Here is a 17,146-nt window from a genome sequence, read left to right on the forward strand (position 1 = left end):
CTTTCATATTAAACTTTTGCTTTTCAAATTTAGATTACAATTTAGATACGGATGAGCAGTGGAGTGTCTCATCCAAAGTGCAAATAGAAGATTTTTAAACTGAGCTCAAAAGTTATTGTTTTTCTAATTTAAGTTCGAGTTGCACACAACAAACACTTGTCGGATTTGCAGCGCTGGGTAGTATGTCCAATAATATTCATCGCACCAGCTACATAAGGAAGGCTACTGTGCAATCGTGGGACAGAGTGCAAGAAGTTACTGTCATATAACAGGCACGTTCTTCCAATAAGGAGACTGGTTTTCAAACGACACCAGTCTTGCATGGGTATCATGGTTTTTGAAAGAGTGATGTTAGACCCAGCCTAGAATCGCATTAAAATATCAACAGGTCTCTTTTTTCAGTGTAATCGGTTGCAGTATAAAAAAATATTTTAGGTGGTATGAAATATGTGTTTGTTTTAGACCTATCCGTACTAAACAACAAAGAAATGACATTTCTTAAAATGTTTACTGTTTTTTGTCTGTTTGGTTTGTTATGGAGCAACGTCGCATTTGTGCAATCTGATGACGAAGAAATGTGTTTTCCTTTTCGTCGTTCGTCTCCACGGAGACCCACAGTGGGGCAAGGTTTGCAGGGTCGTCCTGGGAAGCTCGGGCCTGAAGGGCCTCAGGGGCCTCAAGGAACCCCTGGAGTGTGTGGTTGCAATCCAAGCGAAATAGATCAACTGAATGGCAAAATACAGACACTGACTGGTAAGTCATCAATTAGTGTCTTGAAGGACTAATGGTGTCTCCTGGAAGTGGTTACTAAATCATCAGATAAAATCTAAGAGCAGTAATACCACTTCAAAGTGATTTCAATAAAAACCAAAATCAAACGCTTATATTAGCAACTGCTGCGTTTTAAAGTACCAGTCTCAATACAAACAAGGTTATGTTAGTTGCAAAGTTAAATACTGCAACGAATTTTTTGCTTTTAATTAAAACTATGTTTTAGTTGCTTTATACGCTTGCTGTTATTCGCCCTTGCAAAACAGACAGTTCATTCAGACTTTACCTGCATAATGTTTGCCATCGCCAGCACTGGTGGTAGCTCAGCTGCCTTATTGCGATTTTCTCACTTAATCTATAGCAGGGATGGCGAACCATTGACCCATCGTAGGTTTTCAGCGACTTACTTGTCATTGTAGAAATAAAATGTAAACATATAATTCAAAAAAGAATAAAGTTTTCCCAAATATTTGTAATAAGACTCCATCCAACATAATCTACCTATCGTAGTACCGTACCGAAATGCGATGTTATAGAAGTCTGACACAACTAAAGCCGTAGTAACGCGTTATCAAGGTAATGGAACTGGCTGGTTATGACGTAATGATGATATTACGTACTTGATTGTCAAAAATCAATTTTCTTGCTTGTACCCTTTGATACAACAAAGACTTGTCAGGACTAGATTAAAAAACTGCAAAAGAAAAATCTCACAACAAAGAAACTTGGCACTTCATTCCCTCCAAACCTCGACGAGAGGAAGGAAATTTAATGATGATGATAAGGGAAAGTAATAAAAAACCGATTGTGGTAATTTTTCTTGAATTTCACCTTAAATATAAGAACTCACTTTTGTATTTTTAGGGATTAAGGTGTCTTTTTGTGATCCATGTAATAAAAAGGTCTCCATCTCTGATCTATAGGGACACATTAATATACATTAGTTGTAAAAATGTTTGCAGCTACCCAAAGCATTTCACATACTTTTTATATTACTAAATTTATAATGTTTTTCAAGGCCTAGTTCGGTGAAAAGGTATTATATCCATTCCATGAAATTGCTAACGTATCCTATTTTTTTACATTTAGAAATAAAACAGAGTAGCTTTAGCGGGTTTAACAAGTATGCAAACTCTCTAGTCTCTACCAAAGCTTTTTTACATTTGATGAACTTTTTACGTTTTTTATCATAAGTATTAAGCTTTTTTGTTCATTAGTTATGATATTGTATCGCAGAAACTACAACACAAATGACCAGCACGATCTCGAAGTTGATCTCACATATGCCTGCGGATTGTAAGTTCAATGGCATGTTGGCCATTTAAAATCAATGATTCTTAAGTAACTAATCATAACTACATGTGCATTCATACAAAGAATTGAATTATTAGTAACCAATAGTGGAGGTTTTCGAAATGAATTTTCTTTAGTGAAAATAAAACTAAAATAAAATTTGATAACTTGTGTTGAGAAGGAAATTTATTTGGCTCACACGAAATGAGATCCAAAATAAATAAAAAAAATTCTTCGAAAAAAAAAATTTACGCCTACATTAAAACAGAATTGTTTTTGTCCAAATAGAATTTTATTTCGTTCTCAACACTTTCGAAATATTTCCTGAACATTAGTTTAATCTATGAAGCAAACTGTGCAGAGCCATGAGAGCCTTTTGAGTTCTCACATTTTTATATAAACGTTTCATTTTTCAAGGAGGATGTGAGGAGTCGAGAGCTGTAGAGGGAGAAGATCTAGGTTATAGAGTGACAGAGCCGAAATCAATTAAACGGATGATGATGATGATGTTTCAATCTTATTTTGAATGCATAACAAAACGAAATTGTTTATACTTCGAAATAATGCAAAATGCTACTGAAAAGCTGTGTTTCTTTCAATTTTAGTTTATATGAATTTGGGCTTGAAGTGGTAGCACCTTCCTTTAAAAATGTGCACCATAGAAAAGATGGTACTGCTATTTTGCATTCATTAAATGCTGACATTTGCATAACAATCTAACTTCTTATCGAAATTTATTAAGAATCGATTTCTCTATAATTATAGCATCTTCATCATCTTTGTTCAAATAGTGGATGTTCAACTTGTGACAAATCAAATGTAAGTCATGTTTGAAGAATGCCGGTCCAGTGAATCATGAACTGTTAGTGGCCAACATCTTGCTGATTGTTATTTTTTTAAGATTATGTCTCCCAATGTGCCGTGGGATTGAAAGATGGAAGGGTTCTTGATGCGGACATTACTGCTTCAACTATTCACGCTCTTAATTTTGCTGCTCATCACGCCCGGTTGGATTACAAGGGGCCAGTTAGTTGGTCGTGGGCTTCACTTACTGGTAAGTTATCAATTGAAAAATACTAATTCTCAAATAAAACATTTTTTATTTCAGTAAAACGTAAACGGCCGCGCTGAAAAAACAATAAGTGATCTATATCATAGAATCGATAGAAAAGATTTTGATATCCAGTTGAGATGCTGAGTTCTGGATAAAATTTTGATGTGGTGATAAACTTTTGAGAATCACTTTGCGTACCAGTCGATAAATAGATTTATTATTATTGTTTCTAGCACTAGTTGTAACGTTTATCTGATGAAAGTGAAAGCAAAACACAAACAAGTTGATTTATTGCTTCACTGAAGTTTAGCACACCATGACAAGGCGCATCCTCAGAGCGAATAGCATACTAAATAAAATTTACGAAGTTATGCAGTACTGCAGTGCGGTTGAAGGCAAGAGAAAAAAAGTGAAACACACGTTATTTTAAAGTTGACCAAAAGATGTGTGAGCGGTTACTTTCCCCATTAGACAACGTAAATTTTTCAACATTAAACATAAATGTTTCTCGGCAGCCGATTGTGGCAAGAATTGACAGCGATAGACACCGTGTTTCGCCCATGAGGCTGGGCTCATCCGTGTCGCACCACCAATACTAGTGAGTACTCAACCTTATGCTGATAGCCAAGAAGAACGCTCCCTTGTCACAATTAAACTTAGTGGAAACAGTTGAGACAAACAAAAATTCGAGACGAAATGAAATTTTAAGAACTTTCCAACTGTTCCCAATTAGGCATAAATCCTGCGCGTCAAGACAATAAAGATTTATAACTTTTTGGCAGCAGATTTCCATCGTTCCGGTTGAGTACATTGCATTGTTTTGACGTAATGTTAATGAAGTAACTTTTTTCCGTGATGCGTTGATAGCAATTTGTTTTGTTTTTCAAAATTTTTGTTTCTGACCAGGTTATTAAGTGATCTTATGTGCGAACAGAGAGCTGACTTTTCATTTTCCATATTTTTGACAGCTCTGCAATGTTCTTTAACCCGGAACCTCGGAACCTCGGAAAATTTATTTTGTATGTTATTCGCTACGATGATCCGCATTGTCATGGTGCTCGAAACGTCAGTGAAGCAACAAAGCAACTTGTTTGTCTTTGCTTTCACTTACAAAATATAATTATTCTGATGATCACACAAAATTTTCAGTATTCAGTTTCATTTATTATTGATAATAATAAAGACTGCAACACTTTGCTTTCAGCCAGACGAGGCGAATGGATTCAAGTGGACTTGAAGACGCCTACACTCGTCACTGGCGTTGTGACGCAAGGAAGAGGGGATCATCCACAATGGGTCACTAGCTTTAAAATTTCTTATGGAAACTCATTGAGCAGCTTATCAGTAGTCCGAGAGAAAAACGGAGAAGAAAAAGTGAGTGATCTTTTAGTGTAGTAGGTTACTTGGCAGAAAAATAAGTAGCTTTTTCAGTAAACTACACTTAGACTTCAAGCTGGCAACTTTTGCCCTCAGAAAAGTAAAAGGCAATTATTGAATGTCTTACAACTTTATACAGTAGTCTATTCGGAAATAAATTGCATTTTTGTTGTTGCTCATTCCAACTAAAGATCAATCATGTAGTTTAGGCTGGTTTGATAATAAATTGCCAAATAAGTCTGGGCTTATAATGAACAGTAATTTATTTATTTCTCATTGAGTCAAAGCACCTTGGGTCAACACTCATGCACGTTATAACGTCCGCGTTTTGTCGCTTCTACCTTTTTTTAGACCTCTGCTATGTTTGGCATAGGCTATATTGTTTTTCGTTGTGATTGTCAGAAATAAAAACAAACTGAACTGCATAGATTGTTTATGTATCACGGTCACTTGATGTCACTGCGCATCAAAATTCACTACTAAAGCTTTTAATGGGCTCCAACTGGATATCAAGGGCTGACACATAGGGACAGCTAGAGCCGGGGCGTCCTTTAGGCAAACTAGGCAGTTGCCTAGGGGCGCAGAGCTTTTTTTTCTTGCAGTTTTGTAACTGTATGTTGTTTTTTTTTATGAATAAAAATGGTTTGTGTTTGGAATATTGTCGCACGAACTATAGGGGAGATGTTCCATCAACGGACAGGGTACGACCAACGGACCACCCTTCTATTTCTTAAAATAAAAGTTTGGACGCACGAAAAATGTTATTGTGGTACCGAGATTAACCTTTTTGGTTTTGGAAATCTTCCTTGCGGGACTTGTGATTTTTTTGGTATTGTTATGAAGGAAAGTATGGTTTATTACAGGGTAGAAACAGGGATATCTAGAACAACGGGATTGCTGACTCTGTTTTGACGTGGACAATAGGAGGGTTACTGCATCATTACTGCACAAACTAAAATGTGGATTTCTCAACATACAACCCATTTCTTGTTTTTAAAATGATGCTTGAAGATGAAATCATGTAAAAAAAGCAAAAAAATTGAAAATGTGGCCGTTTTTCCCCTAACCGCCACCAAGTGGTAAAAAATACACAAATTTTAAACACAAATAGTTTTAATACCACTTACTGGATTTGAATCAAATTTTAACAGAATGTTTATAAGTATCAAGACTGAAGCTCTATGGAAGGAAATGAAGATATTTTGAGAATATAAAAAGTTATTCGAATTGTTGCATTTTTTCAAAAATTTTTAATCCTTGGACATGAAACAAATGGGTGCTGACAGCATCATGGACAAAATTTCCAAAATTCTTTGACCAGAGGCTTTGCATGTTTACTCTGTCTGATAGTGTTAAAAATTTGAAAGCGATTGGCAAACAAATGAAAGAGATATTTGGGATTAATATTTGGTAGTTGGACAAAAATCACATTTTACGAAAAACAACAATAAACATTTTCAACACTTTAAAGCCTCCTTTATCATAAGTAGACCCTTTTTTGCCTCTGTTTGGGTTGTAATTTTTTCTTAAGTGCCTTTAATGTTTTTCTCCTGGCCTTGGATGTGTCAAAGCTTCTTTTTCTTGATTTGTCAAGTCAAAACTTGTCGAGTATTTGGCAGATTTCTGAATATGCAGAGATTTTGCCACTGTCTTGTTTTCCTAAAGTAAAAGGTTGGCAAAAAGAGCTTTGATCTTCTGTTGTTAGGTGGCTTTCTGGTGTTACAGGAAAGGTTACACTTGTGTTACAGTAACAGTTCATCAAGTCTACCAACATTGTTAGACTTACAACCAACCTTATCCAACTTTCTTTGTTTAGCAATACCACGAAATTGAATTTTCTTACTTTTTTTCATTTTTTTTTATTTCCTATTTTTGATGACTAAACCTTGCCCAAAAGTGATGCAATAATCAATTAAATGTGAAAACTAAAGCTATGTTCAATACTCAATAGTCTTGGATGACTAACGGCAAAAGTTTGCTTTAAAATGATGATCTTAAGTTATAGACAAGGCCAGCCATTAATTGTTGCTATGGGCGTTGCTAGGCAAGACGCCTAGGAGTGCCCACTTTCAAGACCTTATTTTAGCTTCACAGCAGGGATATCTAGAAAAGGCGACTTCTCAACAGCGTAATTGACACGCGCTTTCGCCTTTTTCATTTTCGGGCGTTAACAGCGCTGACCCTTCTAGTGTCCATCGCTTTATCGAAATTTGCAAAGTCAGCAATCCCGTTGTTCTAGATATCTCTGGGTAGAAAGTAAATTTTGAACATTTTTTTTCTGCAATTTTTTTCACCCATCGCTTTATTTTTTCAAAACTGTTTTTTGTTTGCTGATGGCTTATTCATTGATTAATGAAATTGCTATGAGTTAGATCAGTGGTTCCCAACCTGGGGGTCGCAGAGCATTTTATAAGGGGTCGCGAAGCTGTTGCTCATGAAACAACAAACGTGAATGTAAGTAGAACGAGGTACCGGACGGTCCGCTAGTAGTATGTGCCTTAGGCTACGTTTACATGACGTTTCATTGCGCCCATTTTCCATTTCGGTTAGTCTGCCAGACTCGTAGTCTGTTTACATGCGATGACCGAAATGAGATTTGTGGCGGTCTAGATTTCATGTCGGTGGTTTCAACAGAAATGAAGCGGTTGCGGGTGATGTAAACAAACCGCAATGAGATCCTAGCAACGAGATTAGCCCTAGTGCTAGTAGTTTGTGGTCTGTTTGAGTATTTATTTGTAGGCCTAGTGTAGTAGGAAGAGAGAACTTGAACATTAGGCTACATCAGTGCAATTGCTTTGTGTTCTTGAAATCATAATGATAGATATTTTCAACTGGGACTGGAATGCTGGTTGTTTAATTTAACAGTTTTAACAACACACGAAACGTTGCTTTTCCACACATCTGTTCGTTGGCTCTCCAAAGGAAACGTTCTTAATCGTGTTTATCAGATGAAGAATGAGATTCAGGCATTTTTAGAATTTAAAAATAAAAGGGAATTTTTGTCTTACTTCAATTAGGAACAGTGGAATACCGGAACGACTCACTTTACTGATTTATCTTGCAATATGGACAGCTGGAGGGTCACTGAGAAATTTAAAAATTGGCAGAACTGCAAAAAGTTTTTTTTTACTTTTATCAAATGAAATGCTATATTTTGGGCGCTAGAACGTCAGCAGAACCTTACTGCAGCAGCGTGAGGCTACGTATTGTCGTGCACGGACATTTTGCCGAAAGGACATTTTGCCGAAAGACATTTTGCCGAAAGGACATTTTGCCGAAAGACATTTTGCCGATGGACAAATTGCCGAAAGGGCTAAGGTTGTGAACGATAGACTAAAACAGAATATCGATAAGTAATATCGATAAGAACTAATAAAGAATATCGATACATATAACACAAAAAGGAGTTTCGGCAAAATGTCCATTCAGCAAAATGTCTTTCGGCAAAATGTCCTTTCGGCAAAATGTCTTTCGGCAAAATGTCTTTCGGCAAAATGTCCGGGTACCACGTATTGTTACCAGTGTAGCGTGAAATCTACCGCTGATTTATTATGACTTGAATGGTGTCAAGTAAGCATGATAAAACGTGTTCCCAAGCATTTATTTTGGCAATACACACTTAAGTACACACGTGGAGAGGTCAAATACGCTGCACCTAGGTATGCAACATAATTATGGAGGCAGACCTTAAGCTGTAGTTACACCAAATTTTGTTATAACACTATGACCCTTCAGTTGTCCACCTTCCTTTTGAGTGAGCAATCCCCAACTTCTACCATCCCTAACTTCAATGATGATAAGTGGACGAAGTGCCTGGCTTATTTGACGGACATATTTGAAAAATTGAACTGGCTAAATCTGAAACTTCAAGGGAAAGACACAAATATTATACAACTCAATGATAATGTCAAGGTATTAGTCTCAAAAATTAAAAAAACTGGCAGCGAAAAGTGTATATTGGGAACATTGCTATGTTTGACAGATTGTCCAGTGTTTCTTTCATCGAAGAAACGGGTGAAGAGTTCAAAGATTTAAAAAAATTGGTTGTGGCACACCTGCAGACCATGGAGTCCGAGTTCCAACGTTACTTTCCAGAACTCGAAGAGCAAGAAGCTGTACTTGTTCAAAATCCATTTTCCGTTTCTCTGGATGCAAGTGGCATTCCTGATGAAATACAAGATCAATATTTTGATCTTAAGAATGACTCATCTGCTCGCATTCTTTACCATGAAAAGTCACTCTCTCAATTTTGGTGTGAAATGTATGATTCATGCCCACAGATTTCTAAGCTGGCTTTTCAAGTATTAGTGCCCTTCGCTACGACGTATCTATTAAGAGAGAGTGGTTTTTCAGCTCTTGTGCATAATGAAAACGAAGGAAAGAAATAGAATGGATGTGGAAGACGACATGAGACTGGCTCTGTCTAGCACGCAACCTCGAATTTCACAGTTAGCTGCAGACCTACAAGGTCCAACCATCGTATTGATTTGTCAATAAATGCAAGAAAAACATTTTTAGTGCTGCCTTTTGTTGTATTATTTGTTAATAGTATACTTGCATTTAGGAAAGAATATAAGTGGGGGTCGCGGTATCTACGAAAATTTTTAAAGGGGGTCACCAAGACAAAAAGGTTGGGAACCACTGAGTTGGATGTTTAAATTTTATCCATCATTAAACTAGGCCTTAAAATCCAAGAACTATCATGTATCTGACCAACGGACCACCCACTTGTTTGACCACTGGGTCACTAGCTAATTGTTTAGCAATGTCTTCCTTTATGTATTCAGACTAAAGATGTTAGAAATTAAAACAACTAGCAATAAAACTGGGTTGTTTAGTTCTGAAAATCTCAACAAAGCTGTCGAAGATGTTTTGAAACAAAATATTTCTGTTTGAAAGTCGGCGATATATGATATAAATATGATATGATATACCATGAACAACGTTGGCTCGTTATGTTAAAGAATGAATCAATGGATAATGAGAAAACTACTGCACCAACACCCGTGGCAACTACAAAACGCCTGTCTGGTGTTTTAAAGTTTTCTGCAAAGTTAGAAAAATATGAGATTTAAAAGAAGTAAAATAAACACCAAAAACACTTGAATCTCATATTATAAAATTGAATTGAATATGAAATGAGATTTCATAATAAAAGCATTTTTCTAAGTGCTTATTGCTTATGTTGTGTTGTGTGTATGTTGTTCGTGTATTAAATAGTCCAAAATAAGCTCCAGTGCATCAGCTTTTTGCCAAGTAGAAGTGACCCGTTGGTCGAATAGCAGTGGCCCGTTGGTCGTATAAGGGTTTGACTAACGGGGCACTTTTTACTATAATTTGATAGTTCTTTTTCGGCAGTTAGCAGTTGGAACACGAAGAAAATTTTTTGGCTGAATATACCGGGGTATGTGACCTACTGTTGTGCCAAAAAAAGGACGCATAAGCTTTGTATGGATAGAAAATAACTAGTAAAATGGCCGTTGGTGAAACATTTCCCCTACGTCTATACCGGTACTTTAGTTTCAAACATACAAAATAATAAGCGCACTGATACTTTGAAACCATTGAGATACTGTAGCTAACAATCTTACAGTGGTTACTAGGTGTGTGACTTTCGGATGCAAGGCTGATGCAGCAGGTAGCCTATGTGAGAGGAAAATGAGTGGGAAATTCTAACAAAACACAATGATATATAGGTATACACATTAATCCGATCTTGCAAAAACACTGTACTGTAAATAAAGCTAATTTTTGTGTTTTAAGAGGAAGGGCGATTGTCTCTATTGCACCCTTCGCCTGGATCCGCCATTGCTCAGATAAATATCTTCAAAGATGCAAGTTTAGTGGGGTCATCTGGAAATATTGACTTGCATTTGCAATCATCAAATTCAAATTTGTGGTGCTCTTGCTTACTGGTAGGCCTACAATATTCATTTGTAGGTCTACCATAGTAGGCCCACTTGGCCTACGTAGGCTCACTAAAGTAAACTTCACAAGTAAAATGATCCAGAAAAGTGACGTTGATTTAAAAACAGGTAATCTACAATATACAGTTACAAGTTATACGAAGAAAATCACTGAGAAATACAGATCCGATGCAGCAGATTTTAGTAAATGCTACTGAGATTGTCAATAAACTGGAAATTCCTTCATCATTTGAACAAGAATCAGTCAGGAGAATCAAAGCGCAATTCGATGAAAAGATAGATAATACGGCAAAACAATCCAACCCATTAAATTAATTAGAAATGAACTTTGCTGTTTTATGACTTAAATCAAGAGCAATTTGTGTTACAAAAACCGGAAAAATTTATAACTTTTATCGTTCACTTATTGTATTGCAGTAAAATGTTGAGTAATGGGGGCGCAGAAATTGACGCTTGCCTAGGGTTCAAAATAGCCTTGCACTGGCCCTGTTGATAGCATCCTTATGTTTTGTCTCCTCTTTAGCAGAATTTCGCAGCTGTTAAATGTTGTAGCGCTCACTGTCATAACACAGAAACTGTCACAACATCGACACTGACGTTAATGGCACCCTGAGAGTTGTGACCGCATTTCTGCGTCCCACACTATTTGAAAGTCAATTTGATGCTTTGCGTTGCAAAGAAGCCACTCTGTTCCTTGGTTGACAGGCACTGGAACTTTAATTATTTTCTTCACCTCAAAAACTATGCTACTCCGAATAATTAGCACTCTGGTCAATTGAAATCAAAACGAGCGCCAATTAGTGTTTATTATAAAACGTCTCCTCAGTGAGTAAAATATTTTCGCCGTTAATCAAGCGGTTAAGAAACGAATGACAATCGCATAAATACCACCACGCTCCACCTTGTTTCGTTGCCGATGTGGCTTTCATTGGCTATTTTCTACAGAAATAGGCAACGATTTGCCGCTCTCGAGTAGTTTTTCTGTGGAGTCCCACAAATATTGCCAATCTGAGATGGTAAAACGTGGATTCTTTGCTCCAGAGACTTAAACAAAAAAACAGTGCTTAGGTCACAGAGGCAACGGGCACCACAGCACCATATACAAGAATATTTTTTTATTAGATATGTTCACGAGTTTGAAGAAGTTTTATTTTTAAAACTGCACAAGTGGCGTGGACATAGAAGTGCCAAATGCTAAGGCACCTACAAGGCCTCATCTGGTGTGGCTGTCCATGAGTTACTACGATTTTCAAAAGTTAATTTAATGTCGTCACTGTTAGGTTGACTAGACAGGGCTTCTCAAACTTTTTTGTTCTGCGACCCCATTTTGAAAAATATATTTCTATGCGCCCCATTACGGGGAGATCCACGTTAATGACATTAATACGGGGTTAATTCTTTTGTCTCAATTTGTTTCGGTTCTTTTTGGCTTACTTCATAATTCTCTTACTGAAGTAGTAAAACAATATCGAAAGGAGCATGAAAACAACAACAATGAAACATGAAAAAAAGCAACGAATGAAAACAAGAAATAACACACGAATAATCCGACCCTAATTGAGACTATAACAAAACAATACAAATGCACCCAATTCACGAATCACAAAAATCCGCTAACATGATGAAAAGTAAACAAAAACAAATCATTTAATGGGATGGATGCGCTTGATGTTTCTTGCACAAGTGATCCATTCGTGGAATGATACAAGACAAAGCACAGCGAATAGCATCTTCAACAGTTTCCAGAGAGGATCGGTTTTTACACTTGATGGTGGTGAGTTTTGAGAATGCCGCTTCACATAAATATGTTGTGCAAAAGAGCAAGAGTTGTCAAGGGCTAGGTCAGAAAAGTTTGGGTATGCATTCCTTGTTACAGCAATGGTAGCGTAACAATGCATCAATTGTTACCATTGGTTACATTTTATCGTTCGACATTTCACGCGGACGGTTGCGGTCAATTAACATCATGGCAAGACTATAACCTACCGGCACTAGACTAAATTAAACTATTTCATTGTGACCCCAAAATTTCATTACGCGACCCCATTTGGGGTCGCGACCCATAGTTTGAGAAGCCCTGGACTAGAGCAATCAGAAATAAATTAAGATTTAACTTACTTCTATTGAAAAAAAAACTTAACCAAAGATCTCTAGGCTAACAGATGGAAATCGATTTTTAACTGTTTATGATTGAATTTACTCGTGTTAAAATTTAAATTTAAGTTCGTTTGTAACCGGGTCGTTCATATCAGGCATTGTTGTGGGTTTGAAACCTGTCAGAAGATATTTCACTTTCTTGAAGATTCAACTTATTTACTTTCACCCAATGTTCAGGTTTTCCAAGGAAACAGCGATCAAACTACACACGTCCTCAACAGATTCCCACAACCCATTGTTGCAAGGTACATCAGACTCATCGTGCAAGAGTGGAGTGGACACGTTTCAATGCGTTTGGAGTATATCACTTGCTAAGCATGCATGTGTATCACCGTCACCAACCAGTTGCTGTTTGTGCATTAGGCCTACTCAGTTAAAATTGTATATTTGCATGATAGAAACTGAATCGCACTTATCTTACCAGAAGTAACCATGAAGATGCAAATTATTATTACTCGTTAATGAATTCAATTGACTGACGTCGCTCTACAATTACTCAAGTTTTTCAGTTACTGTTCTTTGTTCAACTTTGTGCAATACTTATTGTGTGACCACATTATTACCCAGCATATCATCACTGCTTTTCGCAAGAAAGTACATCATCGGTATCATTTATAAAAGTTTTAATGTGATTGTGGAATTGAACCAAGATCTATAAAAGCGAGAAGCAAAAACATAAAGCACTCCGCCATTGAGCTGATATCACAGAACTTTTTGTCTGCAAAACCGACACGATTTGATGTATATTATATATTGAGAAACGATGAAATGACCTCACAAGGGAATGCGTCTTCGTTTTACTTGGCGTATATCTCAGCTAGCAAGATCCATTCTTTTTACAATAATTAAACGTTTTCTGACGTTGATTAATTTTAAAGTAGGGCGAATTTTTCTGGCTGGAATAGTCTCAAGACAACTTAATGGACATTCCTTCCGCTTTTTCTGTTGGCAGTTTCAGAACCACTGTTGATTGAGTGACTACATGACTTTTCTGGCTGATTTTTTGTGATGGTAAATCTATCTTTTCTTTGTCACAACCACTGAATTAAGAATGAAAGTGTTTTATGTTCAACTTGTAAATTTAAGGTATCCATGTTTAGACAGCAATAAAAAGTGACTAACCAGTTTATATTTTGGTAAACATTTTATTATCACAGTGTAGTTATAGCAATTCACCCAAAAACATGTAGTATTATACTGTAAGGTCAAGTAATAGCTACTACTGAGTTCAATTTGTGTTAGAAACATCGAACAGACATGAACCAAATCTGTTTTTAGAAACAGAAATGTGTTTGAGAGGCCCACTGAGCAATGAGCATGAGTGTGCGAGCCAGGAGAGCAGAACGGTCAGTTGCCCACCTTGTTAAAAATATTCGCAAATTTAAGCAACTGTCTACAACTAATTTGGCAATGGTTGCTAAACATAAAATCCTAAAATTACAATAATAGAAAAATTATCGGTTCAGCAGGCAATAGCTCTTGCTCTAAAACGGCCCTAGGCATTTCTTTGTAAAGCAGCGCACTGTTCATAAGTGAAATCAAAGGCTGTAGTCGAAGGGGCGCGACTCCGCAATCGACGGCATGTTTGCAAGCGTCAAAGCCACATGTTCTTGAGCGGTGTCGAACCGTCGCCTTATTGAACGTCGAACCAGGGCACTCACCACTCGGCTATGCAGCCGACTGATAAATTATAAGTTGCATACAATTATTATTGTAAAATTGTCATTTGGCACACTCATATCTATGAGTGAGTAGTCCCCGTTTAGCCCTTCTCGGGACCGGACGATTTTGACCGGAATATTTTTATGTTATGTTAAATGCCGTCTGGTTGTTAGGTTTTATTTATACATGTATATTTAGTAAGTTTGAACCGGAGCACATTGGACTTAATGAGAGGGCACTACTTAATAAGTTTTGCATAGTGACAAAAAACAAAATCTTATTAACTTTATGTAATTAAAGCTGCATCATGTTGGCTTGGGCAGCTACAAAATATAAAATTGTTTTGTACCTGAGCGAGCTTTTTATGAAAAAGGCCAAATCAACATGATACAATTGCTTCAATCCCTGATTTCGCATGCGGTTCTTACACGACTGTATTATGCCTATTGGGCAACACAAAGTAACAAATTATTTAAATCTGTTTAATTCCTTCACGAAACTCATCAAAGCAACGTGATGTTGGTGGTCACTTTATTAAACAAAATGCATCAGCTTATTATTAAAAAAAAACATATAAACCTGCAAGGTGTAAACCTCCAGGCAGTGGCGTAGCCAAAGGGGGGGGTTTTGGGGGTTACAACCCCCCCTTTGGCACGCGTGTGACGTCATGATATTGAGAATGATGCTTTCAGTCTAAAAAAAATTGCCTAATTTTAAACAAAATTGCATTAAAAGAGCGAGTTTTGCCAATACCAAACATTCAAACATCTCAGCCAGGAATTAGCAACAAGAAAACACAGAGACTTAGCTTTATTTCCGAAACATGCCGAAGAAAACATGATCTTATCCTTTTGCTATGCTACCCGACAGCACCATTTTACAGGAATATTCGTACCCACATTTTTGTTGAAAATGCTCTCAGAATGCACCAAATTCAAAGTAATTTCTGTAACAAAAATTTAGTTATACATGGAGCAGAAATTTTTTTGATATTTATGCATAAGTTATTTAGTTTAGCAACTTTTAGTGGATAAATTTATTCATTTGTAAAAGATTTAGTCAGTATGTGGGTGTGATATTCTCTTCCCGTATAGCGTCGCCAATGGCTCTAGTGACTTTATTTGTAGGCTATAGTATTTATGCAGTTTGCTTAAGCAATAGGCACAGAGTGATGGCCAAATTGCTTTGGCCATAGACTAACTGTTAATAACCCATAACATTGTACAACTTCATTTTGGAAGCATTTACTTCAGTTTGAAAATAACTCCAAAGGATCTCGCTACTTTTTTCGTGCTGTAGCTTATATATTACAGTGTCAACGTAAGGTGCAAAGTTTCTATTGGCCAGGACACAGTAGCCAGTTATACAGTGGCCCTATTTGCTATTATAATCAAGGGTCACCGAGATTGACAGAGTAAAGTTGCCGATCGCTGAAGTCTTGGTGCCGAGGAATTATTCCATCCATTAGATGCCGCTAAATGGAAAACAGTCCTTAACGTGAGTTGCTCAAACGCACACCCCGAGAGTCGAACCAGCGCCGCTTGGTCTTGAAGCATCTTCGTTCCAGAAGTCACGCACTAATAATTATTACTACTATTTTGCTAATTTTAGTTCTAGTTTCACACATAAAACGCGTTGTTTGATCTGTCGTATTATCACAGACACCTTTTGCCAATGCTGAGACTTCTTCAAACGACAACAGGCTCGTATGGGTATAAGCTATCATGGTGTTTGAAAGCATGGTATAGACCAGGGGTGGGCACACTTTTTGAATTAGGGGCCAAAATTATTTTGTTCTTAGACTGGCGGGCCAAGTGATCGAGCCGCCACTTACATATAGTTTGTCACACGAATAACAAAGGGACAAAAAAAACGGAAGATTAAATTAACAAATAACTGAAAAATACAACCAAAAAACAAAATCGAATTTAAATACGACGTCTGACAGGATTGTCAAGCTTTATTTTTTGCCAAAGCATCGAAATTTGGCATCATTTTGGTTGTGGCGATAGTCAGGATAGATTTGAGGTGCGCATCACTCAGCTGAGACCTGTGGCTAGATTTGTTAAAATTCATCAAGCTGAACGTCTGTTCACAAATATATGTGGAACCAAACAATACCAGCATTTTTTGTGCCACCTTTCGAATTTCTGGAAATCTGGTGTTGCTTAGCGATGCGTAAAACTCATTTAGCTTCAGGGCTTCGAATTTCTCCTTTAAAACGTAGTCACTCTGAAGATCGATCAATTCCAACTGCAGTTCTTGTGGTGCTGTTGCAGCGACGACAAATGTACCTGTGACATCATAATGCTCTACATTCTACATTGTATCGCTATTTAGAGACAAGAGGTATCTAATCCTCCTATTGAAACTTCACAATAATAAAACTTGCAACATGTCGATAACATCCGGCGGGCCAGAATACAAGAGCCGGCGGGCCGGATTTGGCCCGCGGGCCGTAGTTTGCCCATGTCTGGTATAGACCCAACCCATAATGGCATTGAAATATCAACAAGCCTATATATAGCGCAGTTGCGTTGCTAGTTTACTTCTTCGAGTGTAATTGTTTAGCTTACCACATTAAAAAAATAGTTTAGGGCGTATAAAATATGCATTTGTTTTAGACCTACCGAAGCTCAGCAATCAGTTAAACAGTTTTAATTTTTACCAGCTCAGTGGCCGATTTGTAATCGCCTTCAGCTTTGGTGCTGGTAAAAATCTTAGATCCATTCCAGGTCGGGCCAGACAGACGACCTTTAAAACGGTACCCAATGTATTCTTTCTTGAGGATAAGTCGGGTAATAATGTGATGACATCATAAATATGATACAAGATTATATGAGCCCTGTCACTAAAACACCTTAGCAGTTGTAAAGTGAAAATGAATAAATCATAGTATTTTTGT

General features: G+C 37.1%; 1 protein-coding gene across 1 annotated transcript; it reads left to right on the forward strand.

The window, feature by feature from the left end:
• The first annotated feature begins 575 nt into the window (after positions 1-575).
• LOC145786253 (EGF-like repeat and discoidin I-like domain-containing protein 3) lies at positions 576-13,702 on the forward strand. Its single transcript, XM_082597894.1, has 5 exons — positions 576-753; positions 2,008-2,067; positions 2,966-3,118; positions 4,323-4,492; positions 12,757-13,702. Exons 1-5 carry the CDS (start codon positions 576-578, stop codon positions 12,892-12,894), a joined length of 699 nt encoding a protein of 232 aa, XP_082454020.1. The 3' UTR covers positions 12,895-13,702.
• The last annotated feature ends 3,444 nt before the right edge of the window (positions 13,703-17,146 follow it).

The sequence above is a fragment of the Aplidium turbinatum genome, chromosome 17, assembly GCF_918807975.1.
Source record: "Aplidium turbinatum chromosome 17, kaAplTurb1.1, whole genome shotgun sequence".
Taxonomy (NCBI): domain Eukaryota; kingdom Metazoa; phylum Chordata; class Ascidiacea; order Aplousobranchia; family Polyclinidae; genus Aplidium; species Aplidium turbinatum.